This window comes from Euprymna scolopes, chromosome 25 (genome assembly GCF_053919585.1).
Source record: "Euprymna scolopes isolate OS-2025 chromosome 25, ASM5391958v1, whole genome shotgun sequence".
Classification (NCBI taxonomy): Eukaryota; Metazoa; Mollusca; class Cephalopoda; order Sepiida; family Sepiolidae; genus Euprymna; species Euprymna scolopes.
Window position 1 is genome coordinate 90,896,820 of NC_136506.1, and position 23,917 is coordinate 90,920,736.

Here is a 23,917-nt window from a genome sequence, read left to right on the forward strand (position 1 = left end):
AGTGGACGTTGTAAGAGCCACACCTAATATGACCTTAACTTTTGATCATGACCTTGAAAAATGGTATGCACCATCCCTAGGTTGGAAACCACCATCATGCCGGCTTTGGTCATGATTGGTCCAGAGGTGTGGGCTGTAGGAGAGTTGTACACTCTGGTTATTTTCACCCACAGAAACTTAAAATGAATGAACATTTACCGAACTTAAATAAATTAATCTTGTTTGAATTGTAATCTAACGTTTGTATCAAATGTCATGATTATTATGGGATAGAAATAGCGGAATAGTATGAAAACATTTTATTTTCCAGCCCATTTGGCATAATAGTGAGAGTGTTTCCTAATGGGCCTGGTGATTAAGGTTCAATCCTTGTTAGAGAGTCATACCAAAGTAATGGTACTTGATAGCTATGGCTGAACATTCAGCATTAGATGAGGATCAAGGGTAAGTGGAGCAATCCTGGAAAAGGAATGGTGTCCTATCCTATACCTTGGTGTAGGAGCTAATAAAAAGGGAACCTTTGGGTCGCCCTTAACTATGATCAGCCACTTTTTTTTCTTTTACATTTTATTCATATATTTTTAATATATAAGAAACATTTTTTTACTCGCAGTTCTTGGCCTTTTGGTGAGGAACAAAGCGTAGTATCTGTTCTGATACTACACATCACCTTTTCTGACCTCGATCAGTGAAGGAGAAATCCTTCTAGACGGAGGCAATTTTTATCTTTGTTCCTAGCAAGAGGAATAGTTAGCCAAAGCGTGAAACATCCATAAAGATAAGGAGAATAGTCCGCAAATAAAATAAATATACAAATTACTCATCTAAAAAATAATTCCAAGAATAAAATAAATAAATATCATGGAGAAATAAAAATGTTTATTTGAATGTTTTTTTTTTCCCCAGTGTTTTTTATTTTTATTTTTTATTTTTAGTTAAGATCCGTCCAATCTTATTTTTGCAAACTTTCATTATTCTGTAGTCGAGAAGATGAGATAGATATTTTATTTTTTTGTAAAACTTTATCGAATCCCAACAGACAAAACAACATAAACAAAAAGTAAATAAATTATAAAAAAAAAAAAAAAAAAAAATAACGAATAAACAAACAAACAAACAAAAGGACACCAATATTGGACACTGGGCATTTTCGGACTTACCTTTAGGGATTCGTGACTTGACTGAAGACTTGAATCATGTTGTATCCCGCTGTCACTACTATTACTGGACACCATTTCTCCCCGTACGATAGCCGATAATTTTTCCATATCTTGCGGCGACACTGCCACCGTCGGCCGAGAGTTAGAATGCACATCGGATACACCAAAATAAGCGCCAGTGCCATTACTGCCGGAACCACCAGCACCATAAGTCTCAGACTCATTAGTACCGCGTCCTCCAGGGACGCCACGCAACACATGCTGAGGATGTTTACCCGATTTCCGCAAGAGTTGCAACGACAGCACTTTATAGTTTTTGTCATGGGACAGACTTAAATTGTCCTCAACCTCAAAGACTTCGTCTTTGGCAAGGCCTTCAGCAGCAAACGTAACACTATGGCCTGCCGGAGAAGTTGGAGGGGTGGAACCGGTCGAAGAAATCATACTAACAGATGAGTAGTTACTCAGACGGCAACCCTCATCACTTAACGGTGTGGAGGGCACACTCAAATTGTCATCTTTCTCCGGCATCTCTCTCGACAATCTGTGATTCACTTCGCTCTCGACGCGACCATCGGAGCTTAAGCCATCAAACTCTTTTCCTTTCAGAGAGGAATTGCTCCCACTACGGCTTCGACGGAAAATGGCTTTCATGGACATTTTCCGAACGAAGGAGTCCTTTGGCGGACCCATCACTTCATCCGGCCGTAACGGTTTGACCTTCTCGCTAAATGATTTTCCCCGGCGAAACATTCTGCGCAATATTCCCGGACTCTTTGGCGGAAGAAAGATTACATCATCACCTGGCTGTATCATTGTTCCACTCTCTGGATCATTAAAAAATGAGTCCTGGTGGTGATCCGACCCCGACGGATCCAATCGGCCGTTATATTTGTCCGTAGTTGCATCAGTGGTGCTATATCCTTTTATTCGTAAATCCAAAAACTGTGCTCGCAATTGTATCTCATCCAAAGATGCGGGTCGATCTGTCAGCTTTTTCACAGTCTTATAGTCAGTGCCAGCGCCACTGCTGGCATCTTCTCGATTGGCATCAAACCCATTGGAATGGTGCAAAGGAAACAAGTCCTCACTTGCTTTACGACAGCCATGGTGCTCGGGACTCAAAGTGAGGCACCTCTCTCGATCGCTGTCAAAGCCTAAACTTTGTTGCGTGGAAAAGCGTCTTACCGTATTATGTTTACGCTGACTTCGGCCAACTTTGCTTGGTAAATCGGGCGGACTGCCCAGGGCAGCTGCATTCACGGGTGCTTCAGAATCGGACTTTAAGAGGGCGGCTCGTCCACCCTCACCATCTCGAGTTGCAAAAGGCAGACTAAGGCTGCGTCTGTAAGGTTTTCTTGTAGGTGGACTGCTAACCGGGGACCAATACCCGTCACTAACATTCAAAGAAGAACGTAGCGAGGGATTACAAATTTTATTCCCTGGCGTACAGTCACCGTGGCTACTCTCCCCAAATGTTTCATCCAGTTCAGAGATTTCAGCCAATAGCTGCAAATAAAAAAAAAGAAAATATATAACTTGAATTAAATGTATAGTTACAGATTTCTTTTATAGTTTGTTATAAATTCAAGGGAGATAATCCCTTTTTTAATTATTGAAAAATAAAACTGTTAGAAAAAATATAATACAATTTAAAAAAAAATTTAATTTTAATTTACGTGCTAACTACGTCATTCACACTTAACTTTATAATACAACTGTCAAAAAGATCGGATGTTCAGCTTTCTCTTATAGAGCAATCGCTCTTGGGGTTAACATTGCCACAAAAAACATCACTAAAGTTTTCTATGATTAAGGTAGATTCCAACAAAAGTCTCAGAAAATTAAAAAAAAAAAAAAAAAAAAAAAAAAAAATTAGCCTTCCAATGTTCTCATTTTCACCTTGAGAAATAATGCTTTCAAGTTTATAGTAAATCTTAAATATTTTTTTTCGGTGATATACTTCACCAGGGTTACAAGACATTGTTTCACTTTTTCTTTTTCAATCAACAAAGAATTTTTTTTCGTTTAAAGTCGATCCGTGTAAACTCAAAATCGTACCTAAAAGAAAATCTCAGTCAAAAACGTCTGTTACAAATTCAGGGGAGATAATCTTGTTTTTTAATTTAAAGTTTAATCATTCTCTTTGTTTTTTTTTTTTTTTGTTTTTTTTGGCCAGCTTTCTTAGAAATAAACATCTGATTATTTCCTCATTCTTTTTGTATGAGAACAAAAATGATTTCATGATAAACAGGTCTGAATTTGAAGAATTCATTTAACATTAATGAGTGAAATAATAAACAATATGCTGGTCAAAAGAACAGGCATTGATAGTATTTATTCAAAACATTTAACAATGGATAATACTACTTTTTAAGAGCAAAGTAAAGGAAGATTAATCTTAATAATTGGTAACTTATCTGAAGGACAAATATTTATGTCCAACTAAAACATGAAAAATGCACAACAAAAACCTACAAAGTTATGTATAAAAACGATTCATTATTTGGAGGTTAAATGACTATATCATTTAATGTTATCATACAAACATCTTTTAATGTTATCATGTAAAGGGAAGAAACAAATTTTTTTTTCAGTTATTTCCCTTTACATCAATTTGAATTATATGTGTTAGTTTAGAGAGAGAAAAAAAAGTGTGGGTAAGGGCAAGGGGGGACAGAGTGTGGGTAAGGGCAAGGGGGGACAGAGTGTGGGTAAGGGCAAGGGGGGACAGAGTGTGGGTAAGGGAAAGGGGGGACAGAGTGTGGGTAAGGGCAAGGGGGGACAGAGTGTGGGTAAGGGCAAGGGGGGACAGAGTGTGGGTAAGGGCAAGGGGAGACAGAGTGTGGGTAAGGGCAAGGGGAGACAGAGTGTGGGTAAGGGCAAGGGGAGACAGAGTGTGGGTAAGGGCAAGGGGAGACAGAGTGTGGGTAAGGGCAAGGGGAGACAGAGTGTGGGTAAGGGCAAGGGGAGACAGAGTGTGGGTAAGGGCAAGGGGAGACAGAGTGTGGGTAAGGGCAAGGGGGAACAGTGTGGGTAGAAGGGAGGGGGAACAGTGTGGGTAGAAGGGAGGGGGAACAGTGTGGGTAGAAGGGAGGGGGAACAGTGTGGGTAGAAGGGAGGGGGAACAGTGTGGGTAGAAGGGAGGGGGAACAGTGTGGGTAGAAGGGAGGGGGAACAGTGTGGGTAGAAGGGAGGGGGAACAGTGTGGGTAGAAGGGAGGGGGAACAGTGTGGGTAGAAGGGAGGGGGAACAGAGTGTGGGTAGAAGGGAGGGGGAACAGAGTGTGGGTAGAAGGGAGGGGGAACAGAGTGTGGGTAGAAGGGAGGGGGAACAGAGTTTGGGTAGAAGGGAGGGGGAACAGAGTTTGGGTAGAAGGGAGGGGAGACAGAGTTTGGGTAGAAGGGAGAGGAACAGAGTGTGGGTAGAAGGGAGGGGGACAGAGTGTGGGTAAGTTGAAGGGGGAGGGAGAAAGAGTGTGGTGGGGTAAAAGTTATGTTACAAGTTTGCTCTGGACAATGCTAGTAAAAAAAAAAAAAAAAAGAAAAAAAAAAAGGAAACAATTTAATAGCCACAAAAAGTATTTCCATTGTTCTTAATATTTTTTTTGACTAAAATAGGAATTACCCGATGGGGGACAGAGATGATTTATTTACAAATACAGGAAAGAAAGATTAATTATTTAATTATGTTTTTTAAAAGTAAAACTTTACTCAATGTTTGTGTTTGGGTTTTTTTTTTCGGTAATTTTTAGTTGGATTAGCTATTTCTGTTTTTAGTGTGTAACAATAGCAAGAAATAAACTGATTTTGATTGGGTTCGAGCATGTTCTACACTTAAAAAAATTTTTTTAATGAGAGTCACCATTTATCAAGGACCGAAGGCCACTCGAGGATAAGGATTAATGAATGTACGGTGATGGTGTAGTAATTGTTAACGGTGTAGATTCGGTAGAGTTTGGATTATTTAAGGGAACGGTTCAACAAGAACTTGTTTACATTGGACTTGAAGGCTACTATATTGTAAACTTAAAATCTGCCACATCACCCAACATTCCATTCACACTTCATCGCCATGAATCATTTTCATGTTAAAAAAAAAAATCATATCCACATTCGTCAGGTTATATTGTCTTTCACGCTGAAACCAGAACTTAAGAATTCTTGGTAAAATTATAACAAGAAATGGAAGTACATAATTAGCCGACCCAGACGTAAGCAGGACACAGAAAATAACACGCACACTATCGTATTAATACATGGATTATATTCAAAGAATTCAAACAAAGTTATGCAGTGCTTTCAATTTAACTTTTCAATTTACTACTCTGCTGGGCAACGCCAGGTAGCTATGCAAGTTTAAACTATTTTTGTTTTGACCAAATTACAATAAAAACCGCCACAGAACAAGATTAAAAATAATAGCTTTTTGTTGTGTATGTTTTTGCCCCGATATCAGATACAAAAACTCCCAGAGAAAATGTTTTAATGGCGGCGGCGTTGTTTGGGAACTAAGCAGATAAAAACGTTTTTCGGTTTTGAAATGGTAACATTAGAACAAAACTGCAACAAAAATAAAGAATTTATTGTGCTGAGGTGAGGAAACGAACGGAAAAGAAATGGTTAGTCATGAAAACAGCGGAATCGTCTATGACTTTAAGAGAATATCGCTTTCATCTGGCGTGAAGATACACGGAAAAGAAGGCACCACAAAAAAAAAAATCTGTTGGTAATTAAGCTAAACCAAATATAGATTTTACATCATTCTTAAAGTATGGCCATCTCTATAATAGACGGAGAGATTAACGATTTGGAATCTCTGATTAAAGGAGTAGGACTATAGGAAGCCGACACAGAGCCAACAATCACAAAACAAAGATTTGTATAAGTCAAGCTCATTCCTATAATAGGTTGAAAGACATTTTAAAATATTTTAGCCATATAAAATTCGTTCCAAATCCCCAAAAAGTAACACATACACGTGAAAGTAATAAGCCAGTGCAAACTTAGAAATCCCCCACCTCCTAACACATATAAATAACAGCTATACAAGATGTTTATAAATCAAGGCCATTCCTATAATAAGCTAGAAGATGCATCATTTGAAACTTCTGATTGACTCACTGAAATGGATATCAGAACAAACTATGGAACCGACAATGCTAAATTAAAATCTGGCGTTTCTATAACAGCTACAAATTAAATAGTATTAATACTTGTGGTGATATCCCCTACTGAGCAAACACCTAAAACTAACAATTATAAGATGAAGATATAAGTTAAGGCCATTCCTATAATAGGTTGTAAAAAAAAAAAAAAAAAAATGTAAAATATTTTAGCCCAATAAACATTGTTCCAAATCCAAAGAAAATAACACATACATGTGAAAGTAACAAGCCAATGCAAACTTAGAAATTCCTATATGACCTAGTCATTAAAATAAATTTTCACCAGCCATAGCTGCACAGAAGAAGCCAAGAACAACTGCTCACCCTGCCTTCCCATACGTCCCTTTGGGCACAAGGGAGTTGAAAAGAACTCAATGACTCGCATACTAGCTTCCTTCATCTCATGTGCATATTTTTGCATGCTGACAATAGTCAGATGAACAGAAACAAATTGATACTCACAGCTATACATGTATTAACAAGAACGAGGTAAACCAACGCATTATCATTAGTTCAAACTTCACTGAGCAAACACATACAGGGTGACCACAAAGTCTGACTACATTATGTAGCCAGACTTTATGGGCATCCTGTAGAACTAATAATTACAAAAATTATGCCATCCCTATAATAGACTGAGAGATGTATCATTAGAACGTGTGATTGGCTTATTGTAATCAGAACAAACTATGGAGCCGGCAATGCCGGTACAAATGTGCCATTCCTATAACAGCTACAAGTTAAATAGTATTAATACTTGTGATGATATTCTCTATTATTTAAGATAGTCTATTCCAATCTTCTATTTTCTAGTAAGTTTTATGATTTGTTAATAAACAAAGGGAAATAGAGAGTAATGGAAGCGAGGGTTATAGATATTGTACAAAGATGATTAATTGAACAAAGTTTTCAATTCTATTTATAGCTGGGTAGAAATTGCATGTCTGCACCTTAACTAATGGTATTTGCGTCTTATTAAATACAATCATGGCTACTCCATTTAACAGACCGAGAGATCCAAGATTTGGAATCTGATTGGAGGCAAGTATTACTATCAGTCAGCAGAAATCTTTTTAGTTGCTAACATTTCATTGTCATTACTCTTAGAAAATTTCAATCCCCCCCCCCCGAAAAAAAAAAACTATGGTCATAATTAAATACGAATTCTTGGAAAAAAAAAAAAAAAAAAAAAAAAGTCATTGAAATTACATCTGTCTTTGTATTTCCCAAATTACCTATTTCTTCATTTATAAGAATTTGCCAATAATTGTCAAATTTATCAAATTGCTAATTGTGGTTCTTTTTATTTTGTATGTAAAACTCATTAAAAACATCAACAAACCTCAAACAGAAACCCTCCCTCCGGCGGGGGGGGGGGAGGGTAATTTTTTATCCGTTTTTTACTACTATATCGATTATCTTAGAAAATTAACATTATTATCATCAGGATTATATTTTTGGTGGCTATCCAAATTTACCTCATAAAAAAATCTTTATGTACGTACTTGCCACGGAATGAAAAGATATATTCCAAACAAATGTAATTTGATCAAGTAGTTTATATATATATATATATATATATATATATATATTACACTTTTAAGTGATTAATGATAAATCGTAGTCATTACAAGGCTGAAAACAAAGAAAAACAGTCTCTGAAGTTCAAATTGAATTATCTCCCTTTGTTTATTCAAGATGGTGAAGCTAGAAACCCCATCCTCGCTTCCTCATAAATTTTGATTTTCATAGTTAAAAAAAGAAAAAAATACTTTGTCAGTTTTACATGATTTTTGGAATACATCATGTTTTGTTCCGCCACAGGTTAAGTACATCAGATTTTTCTTTATTCTTGTTTTTAATATGGGGGAATTCTGGACAAGAACAGAGATTTTGATCAGGCACAAAAGAGAAACATGCTCTCTCCGGTTTCTCTCCATTTTGTTTTATCCCTGGTTAGGCAAGATTCAGTTGATTGTCAAGGTCATCTCTTCACATGGGTTTTGCCCCCCCCCGTTTTTTTTTTTTTTTTTCCATTGCTTTGGTATCCATTTTGTCGCTTTAGATGTCCCCTGTTGGCTGTAGATCTTGAAAAGCCACCTGCCTATTTATGTTGAGCTATTCAAATGTCGGTTATTACTTTAGTTTGTTATCCGATGTAGGTGTTTTTTTTTTGGGGGGGGGGGGTTCCACTTAGATTAATACAAAGTATAATGCATTCCATTTTGCATTGCATCACATCACATCACTACCATTAAGTGATCCAAGTTGCATGGCTGCCTGGCCTTTTATATAGGCATGATTAGACGTCATTCGCAGTTTCTCTTTGGACACGTTAACATTTATATTCCTATATAAAACGCTAACATTTATATTCCTATATAAAACGCTAACATTTATATTCCTATATAAAACGCTAACATTTATATTCCTATATAAAACGCTAACATTTATATTCCTATATAAAACGCTAACATTTATATTCCTATATAAAACGTTAACATTTATATTCCTATATAAAACGTTAACATTTATATTCCAATATAAAACACAAATATTTATATTCCTACTACGTTTCAGCTGATGTGTCGTCTCTCACATTATTCAAGATGATCATGATGTTCTACATGCAAATAGATGAGCCATGAACCGTTGGGTCAACATTAATACTCCAAACATTAATATCTACACTTAACCAATTGTGAAAGCAAACATTGGCTTGATGTCATGATGTTTTATATTAAAGACCACATCATGACAGAAGCTCAATTGAAGACTTTTTTTTTTTTTTTTTTTTTTACTAGGGGCCGCGTTATTATCAACTAATGGAACTTTGATAGGTTTTGATTATTTTAAAGCGTGGCTCAACACCAGATATTTGAGTTTCATGAATTTTTTAAAAGAAATTAATTCAACTTTTTGAAAATACATAGAATAATATTCTGAGACATGAGAATGAGAAAAGGTGTTAAAATATAAAAATTAATGAAAATATGTGAAAGTAAATATTGGGTTATTGTCATGGCGTTCTATACTACAGGCCACATTGAGAAGCTCAATTGGAAGCCCATTAGATATGTTGGATTTTTGTGAATATTTTGAAGGAAATTAAATCGACTATATTTCAAAATAAACAGAATAGAATTTTAATCCATACGTTACGAAAAGATTTGTTAAAGCTGAATGAATGGAAAAAAAAAACAAAAAAAAAAAATGATTGTGGAAACTGATAAATATAGGACGAAACAAAGTAATTAAGATGTCTGATAATATATAGATATGATGCATATAAGTATTTTTATTTATCTTTCAACACATTTATTTATACTCACGTAGGATTGAATTCTATTCTATGGGTTTTTAAATATAATAGACTCAATTTGCATTAAAATTCACTGGAAAAAAAAAAAAAAAAAAAAAAAAAAAAAAATTAAACCTTTGTAAATAGAACTCCACCATGCACCATCAAGTAGTCTGCTAAAACTTGTTCATGATTATAGCTTATATATATAAAAACAAAATTTAAAAATTTTTATTCAACATAAAAAAAAAAAAAAAAAAGGAGGGGGGGATTTGTGCAATTTGTTCAATAAAAATCTTTTTTCACAATATCTATTATTATTATTTTTTTATTTTATTTTTTTTTTTTAAATACTTATCAATTTTCACAAGAAAAACACGTATTCTCATTTATTTATCTTCCGGCATACCTGCTTTTCTTAGAAAATCATCCTGATCTATATCTATGTATTTTCAAATATAGCAAACTTAATTTTCTTTAAAAAAAAAAAAAAAAAAAATATTCCTGAAATTCAAATACCTCCAATTCAGATTCTCGGCTGTATCATGAGGTGGCTACAAGCCAATATTGACTTTCACAATCCCGGCTCAAGCATATACAGCAATGCACAATGTATGAAGGTTGTAAGAATTGTTAACGGGTTGTCGATTTGCATGTAACGCATCATCATCATCATCAGTTAAAATCCGTTTCCATGCTGACGTGGGTTGGATGGGTTTTGCCTGATGGCTCTTGTGCAAGATCTGATCTTAATCTCAACTTCTTGATCGTTCCGTATCAACTGACTCCAGGTCTTATATAGTCCACACCCCTCCCTCTAAATCCATCAACCTCAATAAACCTACATCAGCTGACTGGATTTGCTTTATCTATTCTTTCAACATCTGTTCCGGCACATGCTGCAATCAAGAACCATTGCCCTCATGGCAATCTTCTGGTCCATGTAGGGGAAACCCTACATACCGGCTGGCTCTCACTATCCAGCTCCCATTTCCCACCTCTCAGGAGCTGGTCCCCTTTTCCCTTCCCCCACATTAAAAAACGGCCTTGTGCCTAATTTGCTCAGTGGGGGAGCAAATAAATACAATCTATACCACCTTAACGTATTCAGGCGCAAAACATCTATGTTGGGAATTAAGTGGGTAACATTGGTTTTACTTGAAATTCAATATTATATGAGGATATAGTGAAGGCTATTGCAAGTAAGGTGGGCTCCTTTTATTGTGCTAGAAAACTACTCACACCTGAGAGTATCCTATACCTCTACAAGGCCACCATTGCATGGAATTTTGTTACCACATTTGGGCTGGTGAATCTACCATTAATCTCTCCCTCTTTGAAAGAGTTAAAAAAAAAAAAAAAAAGTCTCAAATCTAATAGGTCCCAATTTATCAACTAGGCTCCAAACCATCCCATCGCTGCAATGTTGCACCCCTGTGCCCGTTTTACAAGTATTTTAATGGAATGTGCTCTGATGAACTCATTGTACTTGTGCCCTCTCGAGGTACATATCAAACTCCGACAAACCTGCTTAGCAACAAAATCACACCCCTTCACTGTTGAGATCCCTAAATGCCAGAAACCTTTCTATTTTAATAGTTTCTCTCGGACAGCAAGACTTTGGAATTCCCTTCCTGTTACCTGCTTCCCAGACTGTACCCGATATACAGAAGTTTAAATGTAATGTAAACCAACATCTTGTTAATCTTTCCTAGGCAGGGTCTCAAATAGTAGCCCCTTACATCCAAGTGGCTATACGCCTCATTAGGGGTGAACACGAGTAAAAAAAAATTCCTATCCCTGAAACTTACACCACACATCCACTTCATCCGCATGCTCTAGAAATTCCATGAATGTCCTCCTCCTGTGCTAATAGTAATGTGACTAGGGGTCTAGTCACATTACCATACATTATGACACTCCTAAAACACAGGCGAAATATAAGTTTTCCTTTTATTTTCTGAAAGAAAACACGATTTGTTAAGAAAGGCATCATCATCATCATCATGACGGGTTCCTTGCCCGGACCAATGATGTGACTCTTCCTCTCCAGACTTTCCTGTCTTCCATCAGCTGCCTCAGATCTTCAGGTTCACAGATGGTGTCGTGTGCTATTTGCTGGATGTACGTGGATCTAGGTCGTCCTTTGCTTGCTTAAGAGAGGCAGCAGTTGTCTAAACTTCTCCCAACCTAATCTTGCACGAGCTATAGAAATTGCCTTTGCAAGCCCCACCTGCAACAAGCATATATCACTAAGATAATAAAACTGATAACCTATTTCATACTTGATACGATCAAGTTTAACATTCTTGTTCTCTTGGGGGTTCAAGCATGTTATACACTTTTTTTTTTTTTTTTTTTTTTTTTTTTTTTTTACAAGGGAGTCGCCATCTAATCAAGACCCAAAGGCCACTCAAGGATAAGGGTTAATGAATGTAAAGTGATAGTGTAGCAATCATTAATGGTGTAGATTGGGTAGAATTTGGATTATTTAAGGGGACGGCTAAACAAGAACTTGTTTACATTGGACTTGAAGGCTACCATATTGTAAACTTAAAATCTACCACACCACCCAACATTCCATTCACACCACTTTATCGCCATGAATCATTTTCATGTTTAAAAAAAATCATATCCACATTCGTCATGTTACGTAGTTGTTTTGAGAAAAGGTTGCAATGTAGCACAGTTATGTCGCAATCTTGATGAACATTTTTTAGTGGGGGGGGGGGGAACAATCAGTAAAAGTCAAGTTGAAAGATTCAGAAGTTCAACTCGGGCGATATCAAACTTCACAAAAAAAAAAAAAAAAAAAAAAAAAAAAGTCGACCATCAAATTTCAACTTTCTGCAACTTTTTGCAGTTGTTAAAAAGGAAGAAAGTTCCAAAACAAGAATGTTAGCTGCAATAATTATACACCAAATCGGAAAATAATCTTAAAATTACATCCAGAGAGTTCAAATAAAGTTACGCAGCGCTTTCAATTTAACAAGTAGTGAAATTTCATGAATAAGCATTAGAGTTGCATGTAGGTAAAGTGATCTACACAACTGGTGGTATTTGACCATCACTGCATCCTCAGTGTCCACTGGCAATTTGCACTTGCTGTAAAATCCACTCGCTCCAAAAATGTTTTCTTGCCAGAGATTTTCGTTGGTTCGGCTATGGCTTCGACAACACTTAGGTGACCTCATCCGTGAAGTCATCAACCCAACACCGTCACCAACCTGGAAGAAACGTTATGATGGCTAACTCAAAACCTGGCTCAGGACGATGAAGCAAGATGCTGAACCGATTCCAGGCCCTTACCTTTTCAGCATCGGTCGCTGTAACCATGAATGGTTTACAATTATAATGGAAGCAGCTTTGAATCGCCATATCTGGTTAACCAGTGTTTGGGACTTGAACTTATTAGAAAGAACTGGCCTAATCAACCCCGGATGACTGCGGGAAACCATGACCAAGCATTAGAGAAAAAAAAAACAAAACAAGCAGACTGTTTCCAGAAAAAATATTGACAAACAACTTAGTTCTCATTTACTGGATCCGTTAAGATAAGGAGGCGGATATTTTACAAGCAATGTGAAAAAGTCTACAATATGGCAGCTGATGGAAATCCCAAAAATGGACAGAACCAACCATTTCAAAAAGTCAAAGGAATGTAGAAACGAGTGGGAGTTACAATGACATCATTTCCACATGTAAACCATTTTGGTGTTAATATTCATGGATGAACTCCTCTCTCATATATATGATTCCATTCCATCTTTTCTTATCGGTACAAGATATTTGATATCAGAAATAGGCACTCCCAGTTTTCAGTTAGATGTTTGTTGATGGTGTAGATGTACTAAATGTTGAATACACACACACACACACAACATAAGTATACACACACACACACAACATAAGTATACACACACACAAGTATACACACACATAAGTATACACTCACAAGTATACACTCACAAGTATACACTCACAAGTATACACTCACATACAAGTATACACTCACATACAAGTATACACTCACATACAACATAAAATTACCTTTTCGGATTTTCAACCTTAAATCCAAATAGTTTAACAGATCTGCTGCATGTGCAGCAGCGGTATCTCACATATGCAAATGAGCAAACCGTCACAGCAGAGGAAGAGAAAGGAAACAAAAAGGGAGAAAAAAAAAGGAACCACAATCGTGTGTCATGTTGAGCTGCGGTCATAGAAGCAGAAAGAAATAGGAAGATTAAAAAATAAACAAACAAAAAAAAAAAACCTGTGTGATGAGACAGCGAGGCAAAGATGGTCCAGACCAAGAAATTTGAAGCCTGGCAGGACAAGCAAACATGTCGACATGAGAGAAGAAAAAGCATGCATTCAACACCGCACAGTTTTGTTAACTACATGGTGAACTAAGAGACTTTTAAAACAAGAAGCAATGTGTTCTTTGGAAAGTACTGTTAATAAATGCCTTTCGATTTCAACTAGAAAAAAGCTGAGTCGAATTTCTAGTTTATATCTTTTGTTTCTTTGTGAAACTTTCATATACAACATGTGGGTCCCAATGAAAATATGACATTACAATAGCATTTATGCTGACGAATGAAAGTTTGCTTCAGACTAACCAGTTTTTATTTGTTCCTATTTACAATACCTCCCCACAGGGCAGAGTTAGACACTAGGGTCGTTTTTTAACGTGGATAAAAAGAACAAAAATAAAAATTGTCTCAGTCGTGAAGGATTTCTCCTCCACTGACGGAGAACAAGAAATTGAAGTGCAGCATCTGAAGAGCAGATACTACACTGATCTTGTTTCGAAGGCCAAATTTGTTAATGTTGTATCATGTTTTTTTTTTTTTTTTTTACACAAAGGGGTCACCACATATCAAGCCCCAAAGGCCAGTCAAAGATAAGGGCTAATGTATGTACGGTAGTCATTGGGACAGTAGTGTAGCAATCATTAGTAGTGGAAATTTGGTATGATTAGATTTACAAGGATGATTAATTAAGAACTTGTTTACATTAGACTTGAAGACGATATTGTAGTTAACTGAAAAGCAGACCAATGAAACAGAGTTCCATGGGCAGGCAGTTCTAGGAAAGAAGCCTTGTTTATGGAATCTACATTTAGATTTAGGCACAAATAGAGAGGGGGGGAATCGTTTATAGTGGTTTTGGTTAGATGAGTGATTTTGTGAAAGATTAAAGGGAGACCATAGATTAGAGCGCAGACGAGCATTTGCCAGGAAAATAACGATAAAGAGACAGGCTCAAAACATCTCTTCTGTGTGAAAGAGGTTGCAGAGAAAAGAAAAGGGCATCACCTACTACATTACAAAGTCAGTTTTGAATTCTGTAGAGGCAGAATAGTGTACTTCAAGCAGCTCCTCCTCAGATGTGGAAACAGTACTTCACCATAGGACATACTCGACTCTTACATAGCTAGAGGATTGCAACAGCAGTGCGATATCTACTGGAGTGGTAGAATGATCTAACCATTTTTCCAGCAGCAAAGGGTCATCACCATGCTTCGGTATAAGCCTACATTAGCTAACAACTGTTTTTCGGCACCATCCAACCAACGACCTCCACAGTTCTTGGCACCATCAAAACGTAACGTTAATTTTCTTCAATATATGAAATGTGTAAAAAAAGTATTCAGACTCTCTACATGAACAGAATGTATATTTTCTATGAAATATATTTACGTTTGAAAATAAGAATTACGTATATAAAAGGGTACGTTTGGAAGGTTAAAAAGAACACATATTTTTTTTTTATTTGTTTAAATCAGATATTTCGATGCTATACATCCTTGTCAATGAAGAGTGATTTTTTTTTTTTCCTTTTCCTGGTCTGTATGGCGTAATTCTGCGAGCGACAGTATTAGTCTATGCGTCTTGATAACGGGTATGTATAGCATCAAAATATATCAGATTCAAAACAAATTTGTTTATATAAAAAAAAAATAAATAATAAAAAATGCGTTGTTTTTAGCTTTCCAAACGTATTCTTTTATATATGTAATTCTTGTTTTCAATTAATATGCAACACTTCAAATGCAGGTTACAATCTTAATTATCTTTACATTTATTCTGTTACTCTAGCATGTCTTTTTCTTACCCACGTTCACCCCTAGCAAGGCATATCACTACTTGGACATAAGGAGCTACTATTTGGGACCATGTCTAGGAAAGATAAAGATGTTGGTTTACATTACATTTAAACTTCTGCATATGAGTACAGCCAAGGGCGCAGGAAAGGAATTACTAAGTCTAGCTGCTCAAAGGAAGAAACTATTAAAATAGAAAGGTTTCTGGCATTTAGGGACCTCAAAAGTGAAGGGGTGAGATTTTATTGCTAAGCAGGTTTTTCAACTATCTCCTCTGAAACTAAAATTCGCAGAGCAGCGTTAGGGGCCTCAAATGATTGGATTTTTTTTATGAACCATTCTTTTATTCGTCTTTAGCAGGTTCAAATAGTTTTTAAGGGGTCAAAAATGGGGTAAAAAATTGAAAAAAATCGTTATACATTTTGTACATTCATCTTAGTTGATTTTTAATCAGTTCATATGCGTGTCACATTGGTACAGTGGTAACGTCACCAACTTTGAGTACTATAGTTTTGCTTCGGTTTCGATTCTAGCTGATAGCATTCAAATACTTTATTTTATTTTATTTTTTTTTTACTTTTGAAATCACGACTATAATAATATATACAAAATTTGGACAAATGAAAATATCATATTTAAGCGTATTTTACGACCGGCAGTATACATACACATTCTTCTGTACGGATTAGATTCTTTTGCAGCGAAATAAATATGGTTTCAGGGGGAAAAGAAAAAAAGATAAACTCAGTATTAGGTTGACTATAAATATTACCATATCTTTCAATGTTTTAAAGCAAAGATCGCAAAAACATCCCGGGGATAATGACATCATATGTGAAAATCAAATAATTATTACTTTTGCAGCTGTGTGAACAACCCTTCTCCCCCCAGGGATACAGAATTGGGGGTCACAGAATTACATGAACCAAAAGAATGCAAGTCAAATGCCAGACTCTTAGAATTATGCAAAACGATATCACAGACAAAATTCGGAGGGAATCGGAATTACACCAGGGAACAATTTGTAACCTCTTTACAGTTTGATGTTTGCTTTTTATCTTGTACTAGCATGGGTACCCGACGTAGCCCGGGTGTGGAGAGGTGGTATAGTAAGGCTATTAAGCACCCCTCCCCAGACCTGGAAACAAACTGAAATAATAGTTAGTGCCCATGCTAGCACCCCAAAAAATTAGACGCAGTAACTAGGCTCAAACCTGTTAGGTGAAAGAGGAAAAGGACATAAAAAAAAAAAGCAAACAAGTTAGCCGACTCGGCCATGGCGCACTTATGTCACGAGCCTTCGAAATAATGTTTTAAATGTATGTTGAGATCGCAAGGCGTAAATAACTATGCAAAAATGTTGATGCAAAAACTGACCCCTCCTTACAAAAACGGCCCAGTTGACAGTCAAAGGATTAATCTTTTTGGCTAATTTTGCAATATTTGTCAGAGAGATTGATCTTTCTAACGATACCAATTTTGTTAGTATTTGTTGCCTGTGTCAAAGTTTTTGGGAGACATACAAACACACACAAACAGACACACACACACTTTGCCTTTTATATAAACTAGTGGAGGTACCCTGAGTTGCCCGGGTGTGTGGATGTGGTGTAAGAACCCCCCCCCCAAAGTTGTAGTAGCGGGAGGAGGATCACGACAATAATAGGCAGCCAGGGGTGGAGAGATGTGTTAAAATAAAAAAAAAAACAAAGTGAAGGTTCCTGAGCATGGAGAAGTGGGGTGGGGTGGGGTCAAAACAACAGTAGGTACCCAGAGTTGAGAATGGTAGTAAGCAGGCTCAAACCCGTAACGCAAAGGAGGAAAATAAAATGTAACGTCTTAGCTGATGTGTCCATGGCGAAACCAGAAGTTGAGATCATTGAAATTAATCGTAGTCAATCCAATGGAGACGATGACTTGCGAAATATCGACGAAATAAGCGATCTCTCCTTGTAAAAAAAAAAAAATGGGTGAGTTGAGGGTGAAGGAATTAATGTTTTTTGGCCAATTTTTAGATATTTGTCATCCGAGATGTCAAGCTTCAAAATGATACCGATCTCGTCATGATCCGTTGCGTGTCGAAAGTTTTTAGCAGACATACAAACACACACACATTGTCTTTTATATAATAGACTAGTGGGGGTACCAGGCATTGCCCAGGTGTGGAGAGGTTGTATGGGGGGAGGGGATTTAAAAAAAACAGTAGGCAAGCCGGGTGGAGAGAGGTATAAAAAAAAAAAAAAAAAAAAGAAAAAAAAAAGAAAGTGGTAGTAGGCAAGCAGTAACGTGAAGGAGGGAAAAAGGCGAGAGAAAAAAAAAAAAAAAAAAAAAAAACTCTAATGCCTTAGCTGATGAGTCCATCGTGCAATAGAAAGTTGATGAAAAAAAAGTGACCCCCTCCTTGTAGAAAACGGCCCAGTTAAGGATGAAAGAATGTTTTTGGTCAATTTTTCCATATTTGTCGTCCGAGAGACTGAACTTTAAAACGATACCAATTTTGTCACGTTCTGATGCATCTGTCGAAATTTTTTGAGACATACAAACACACACATTTTGTCTATTAGATTAGCAGGGGGCACCCGGCCTTGTCCGATGATAAAATAAACTTAAATATATTTTAATTCATGCAGATTTCATATTTATTATTACAGAGTCAGTTCTCTATTGAATATTATATTGTACCTCATATATAGTACTAATTTCAAAAGTTTCATAAGAAAAAAATAAAATGATTTGGGTGCCATCAGCTAGAAACCTAAACATTTGGCGCTTGAGCTGTTTTGCAGATAAAAATTTTTTTAAATCAAACCACTTTCAAGCTACAAATGAATTTGCACTTGCGCAAAAGTAGTAGAAATATGTCGACAAGTTGAAATAATATTTCAACTTGACATATTTCTGTACACATTATTCATCCATCCAAACAAAGATTTTACTCGTTATAAACCATCCAAGGTGTATTGTTACTATTTTTAGTTAATTTCAGTGGTAGGTGACCAGTAGTTTAAGAGTTTATCGATTTAATATTTTCACACACACGCATCTGTTTTCTTTATAAGGACTAGCTGTTCCCATCCGGCATGGCACGGCATTCGTATGCGTTATTTTAGTATAATTTTTTGTTTTCATATTTTAAATGTTAATTTGGAAATTTTAGAAAACCAAATAATGTCATAAAATATTTCATTAAATGATTAAAATATCCCCCCCCCCTTACAAGACTTTCAGAATGTTTTCTTTTTTGTTTTTTTTTTATTTTATATATACAATTTGTACTCTTTGGTCTTCAGATTCCTAACTGAATCCAGTTATTTGATGTACCGTGCCTTGCGGAGGGTGGGGTTGGGGTGGGGGTGGGAGAAAACGGTTCATAGTCATTTCCTTCCTTTCTTCCTTATACAGATACATAAATCAATAAATAAAAATGCAAAATGTATTTTTGTTTGTAATCGATAATCTAAATAAACACTGGACAGATTGCTACAACATCTTGATATAGTATTTTCATTGTACCCATGTGTTTTTATATATCCCTTTAATTATCATTCAAACACAGTAGTATTTGATTATATGGTAAAGTAGCAGTTTAAGTCATTTAGAACTGCTTTAAAGCTTCACCGCTCACTCATTTTTCGACCAAATTTCAAACAATTATTGCAGTTTATAGATCACCTTCTCAGCTATATTGTGAAAAAATAATTTTCAATTTTCGTTTAGTAAAACAAAAGTTATGATGAATTTTCTGGTGTTCAAAATCGTAAAAATATGTAAGGAGGTGAGCGACGTTTTTTATGACTAGTTTCCATAGCAACCACGTCGCTTCAGTGACTACTGTTGCTACTAATTCGAAAAGAGAAGTAACAAGTGAAACAGAGAATGAAAGCATGAAAGGGAGATAATTGGAGGGAATTTTATTGAAAGCAGACGAGTGCCATACATTGTTATTACATTTTTTTTTACATAGAGATCACCACTTATCAAGGCTCAGAGGCCACTCAGGAATAAGGGTTATTGCATGTACAGTAATCAATGAGATAGTATTGTAGCAATCATTAGTATTGGAGATTTGATAGAGTGTCTTAAGGTGGCGGTTTGTCAGGAATTTGTTTATGTTGGACTTGAAGACATCCAAGTTGTAGTCAGGTGGGAAACAGGCAAAAAGGAAGAGAGTTCCACAGTCGTGCACTTCTGAGAAGTGTATGTTATTGTTATGGGGGCAAAAAAAATAAGACTGAAATTAAACAAAGAACAAGTGAATTTATTGGAAGCCTGGAAAAATCATGGATTACAATAGAAAAATGCGAGCATGAAAAGTAATATGGTTAAGCTTAAACATGGAAAAGTAAAGGACTAGCATTTTAAATCTGAAAAAGAAAAGGACAAGATATTCTAGTAAAAAATATAATAAATGTATAACTTAAAATATCGCATTTTTTTTTAAATTCAATTTATAATTTATTTTTTACTAGAATATCTTATCCTTTTCTTTTCCAGTTTTAACAACTAGTTCTTTACTTTTCCATGTTTAAGCTTTTTTTTTTTTTTTTTTTTTTTTTTACAGTGATCACCACTTATCAAGACCCGGAAGCCACTCAGGGATAAGGGTTATTGCAAGTACATTATGTTAGTGAGGAGATTTGATGAAGTGTTTACTTAAGGGGGTGGTTCATTAGGAATTTGTTAACATTAGACTTGAAGACATCCAAGTTGTAGTCCGGAGGAAAGCAGGCAGACGGAACAGAGTTCCACAGGCGTGCAGTTCTAAGAAAGAAGCTTTGTTCATGAAATCCGCGTTTTGATTTAGGCACAGATATAGAGTGGGGGAAATTTTTCACAGTGGATTCAGCTAGACGGGTGTTTTTCGTGAAAGATTGGCGAGGGGGGACCAAGGATTGGAGTTCAGATGAGCACTTGCCATGAAAATAACGATAAAACAAGGATAGGCTCGCAACGTCTCTTCCGTGGGAGAGGAGTTGCAGGGTAGAGAAAAGGGCATCCCCCACTAAACCACGAAGTCTATTTTGTACTCTGTCAAGGCATGATAGGCTGTTTTTGGCAGCTCCTGCCCAGATATGGCAACAGTATTCCATCCTTGGCCGTACTTGGCTTTTATATATTATATTTTATATATTAACCATATTACTTTTCATGCTCACATTTTTCTATTTTAATAACATTAGACTTAATTTTTATTTAATAAATTAGGTGATTTTCTTTGTAATGATGTGGCCATTTTTGTTTTTTATTCGGTGAAATATCACCATCACCGCGCACCGTCACGTGACATCACTAAAAGGAACTTTCGGTCTTGCTTAATGCAAACAGAATGTGTTTACAATATGGGTAAATTTTAAATGGGTAAAATTTAATCACGTGATTGAAAATGTAATCATGTGGTCGCTTTCCTGTCAAATATTTATCGAAAATGGATATTAGCAGCAAATCGACCATTATGGATCATGTTTTTACTATTCAAGAAATTGAAGATTCACATGGTTCAGTGATTAATGAGATTCCTATTTTAGTTACATAAATTATTTAAAGTAAAATGAGTTTAGGAATTTATATTTAAACTTAAATATTTTTACTTAAAAAATAACATTAATAGACTAAGTTATAACAAGTTTCGTGAAATCACCACAAACATCTAGATCTACTTACGTTATATTAGAAACTGAGAGACCCCTAAACATCAATAATAATCTGTTGAAAATACTGAAAACTCTCCCAAACGTACTGGCAATAATTTCATTTCATGTTTTCCTTAAGGGGGATCGATTTACTAGGACTTTGTATTAGAAACTGAGCACTCCTTTAAAATCTTTAATTATTGAATTTTTTGCATTTTGGTTAAATTTGTTAATTTGCAATCGCTGACAATCTACTCAAAAAATTGGAAGACAAAATTAAAAACAATGGTACTCTTTCAGAATTTGACCCGAATCCTAGGGATTTTCCATCAATTATTGTTAGGGCTCGACTGGCAATCACCGTATTAAGTCGAGCTGTGTTCAAATATTGACACACTAAATCGACATATTTTTTTTTGGGGGGGGGATTGCATGAAAAATCTAAAAAAAATTTTTAATTATTTCTTGGATGATGGTGGGTATTTTTTAACATTCGTTGACAAAAAAAAATTTCTACATTCTTTTTGAAAAAAAAAAAAAAAAAGCAGCAAAACTTTTCTGTACTTTTACCTAACAATTTACAGTTTTCATAAAAAAAAAAGCATTCATCTTATTTAATAATAAAATTCCGTTTGCAAAAAAAAAACGTTTTCTGTCAATTTTCTTTAAAAAAAAACAAAAAAAAAAAAAACTTTCACCTAACAATTTACGGTAAAAAAAAAAAAAAAAAATCTTTTCTAGGAAAAAAACAACAACTTTTGTTGATAAAAAAAATTGCAAGAAATAATAGCAGTAAATAAACAATACCAAATGTTGAAGAAAATAAATATATATTCAGTAAATTTATAGTAGGTTTTTGTTATTTTTTTTATTTATTGTATTTCTATTTTTTCCGGTTTGTTTGTTTTGAAATTCGCCTACGTCTGTTACTTTGCTTGGTTTAATCCAGTGGCTGCTGGTCAAGCTCGAACCATAATTGACGAAATATCCCAAGAATCTGGGTCAAATTCTGCAAGAGCACCAAAAAAAGTATATACTGGGTGTTCATTGTACAGGTCAGCTGATAAAAAGGGTGCTTCTTCATTATTGTAGCGAGATCGGCCAGTCGAAAAGTTAATATTTAATTTAAAAAACCATAATAACTATTTACATTTTTTGTCCATTTCAACAATAAGCGATGTTATCTACCTAATTGTTATAATTATTTCGGTCTTCCGTGATTACATGAAAAAAAGAAAAAATGACTTTCGACTATGTTTTGTCACATGACGTAAACACAAGGGAAATAGCTAAATTTTCTTATTTCTTTGAACATTGTTTTCTTTAGTAATTAATTTCTACCTCATCGTTTTTCATAAGTTTTGGATATTTTTATTCCTGCGACATGACAGTTCAGTAGATACTATTAGTTTCACTTGAAAATCAATATTCCGAATTTCGCTACAATAACGAAGAAGTGCCAAAATATTTACGAATAGTCTCATTCTGAAAGCAATACATTTTCTTTGAATAAAAAAAAAAAAGTTTACCAAACTATTTTTTTTAATTTTTTTTTTTACTTATCCTACAACATTTTTACATTCTTTTTTTCCTTCTGAATTATCATTGGTCTCCCACTTGTTGGTTTATTCTTTAAACAGTTTTCTTTTCAATTTTTCCTTCGATTTATTTTTGATAAAACACTATACTTACATACAAAAAGAAAATTTGGCAAAATTTTTTTATTTTACGAGACTTTCCAGTGCGTGCTCACATACATGTCTATAGTAAAATTAAAACCTCACGTTTTTCCTTCTGCCAACTTGAGGAAAAACGGGCAGTGAATATGCATTGAATGATTAAAATGAATATACCATTTTAATTGAAGATATTGTACTTCATAATTCACTTGGCATTTGAAGTACCCATTAACAAGACTCAAGGGTAATTTTCACATGTATGTAACATATCTACACCCCGATTGCTTCTCATATGGACAAGTGTATGTTGCGTGTTCTACAGTCAGAAAATCAGACGATCTCTACATCGGCACAGAAAAAGGGACAACTCCAAATATTATGTATCTACAAATATTGAGACCATAAACATACAATCCTTTTTGTTTTTTTGCGTTCTATTTAAACAATGTGAGCCACAGCAACGTGTGGCCGGGTACAGCTAGTGTGTGCGACACACAAAGATTATTTTTAAGATCGTCAAGCCCAAATATGAGCTGACGTGATATTATAAATGGCGTAATAAAAGATAGAATAAAAGGTAATTGCAACTTCTCTTCCAATTTTCGGATTTTGCATTCATGCCCGAATACATTTTATTTTCTTTTGGTGGATTGATTGTTGCTATATCTTCTGATGAGTTAAGGGCAGAATAGATTCACTGATTACTATAATAATTAAATTAATGATTTTGCGCTACGAAACAGTTGCTGTCAAGAATTGTGAATATCAACGTAATTAAAACAATAAATTGTAAGATGGTCAACATCATGAAATTTGGAATATAGATTTTTGTCATTTGTTTGTTATATACTCTGTGATTACATTGAGC

At 35.3% G+C, this 23,917-nt stretch overlaps 1 protein-coding gene across 6 annotated transcripts in view; it reads right to left on the reverse strand.

The window, feature by feature from the left end:
* The window catches only part of LOC145247503 (uncharacterized), a 1,258,807-nt gene that overhangs the window by 385,824 nt on the left and 849,066 nt on the right, over positions 1-23,917 (reverse strand). For 4 of the 6 annotated variants that reach the window (XM_080109316.1, XM_080109315.1, XM_080109318.1 and 1 more), the window contains exon 3: positions 1,161-2,669. In XM_080109316.1, coding sequence (XP_079965442.1) covers positions 1,161-2,669 — 1,509 coding nt within the window. The remainder of the gene's footprint in view (positions 1-1,160; positions 2,670-23,917) is intronic. The other 2 variants (XM_080109320.1, XM_080109319.1) reach the window with 1 other exon arrangement.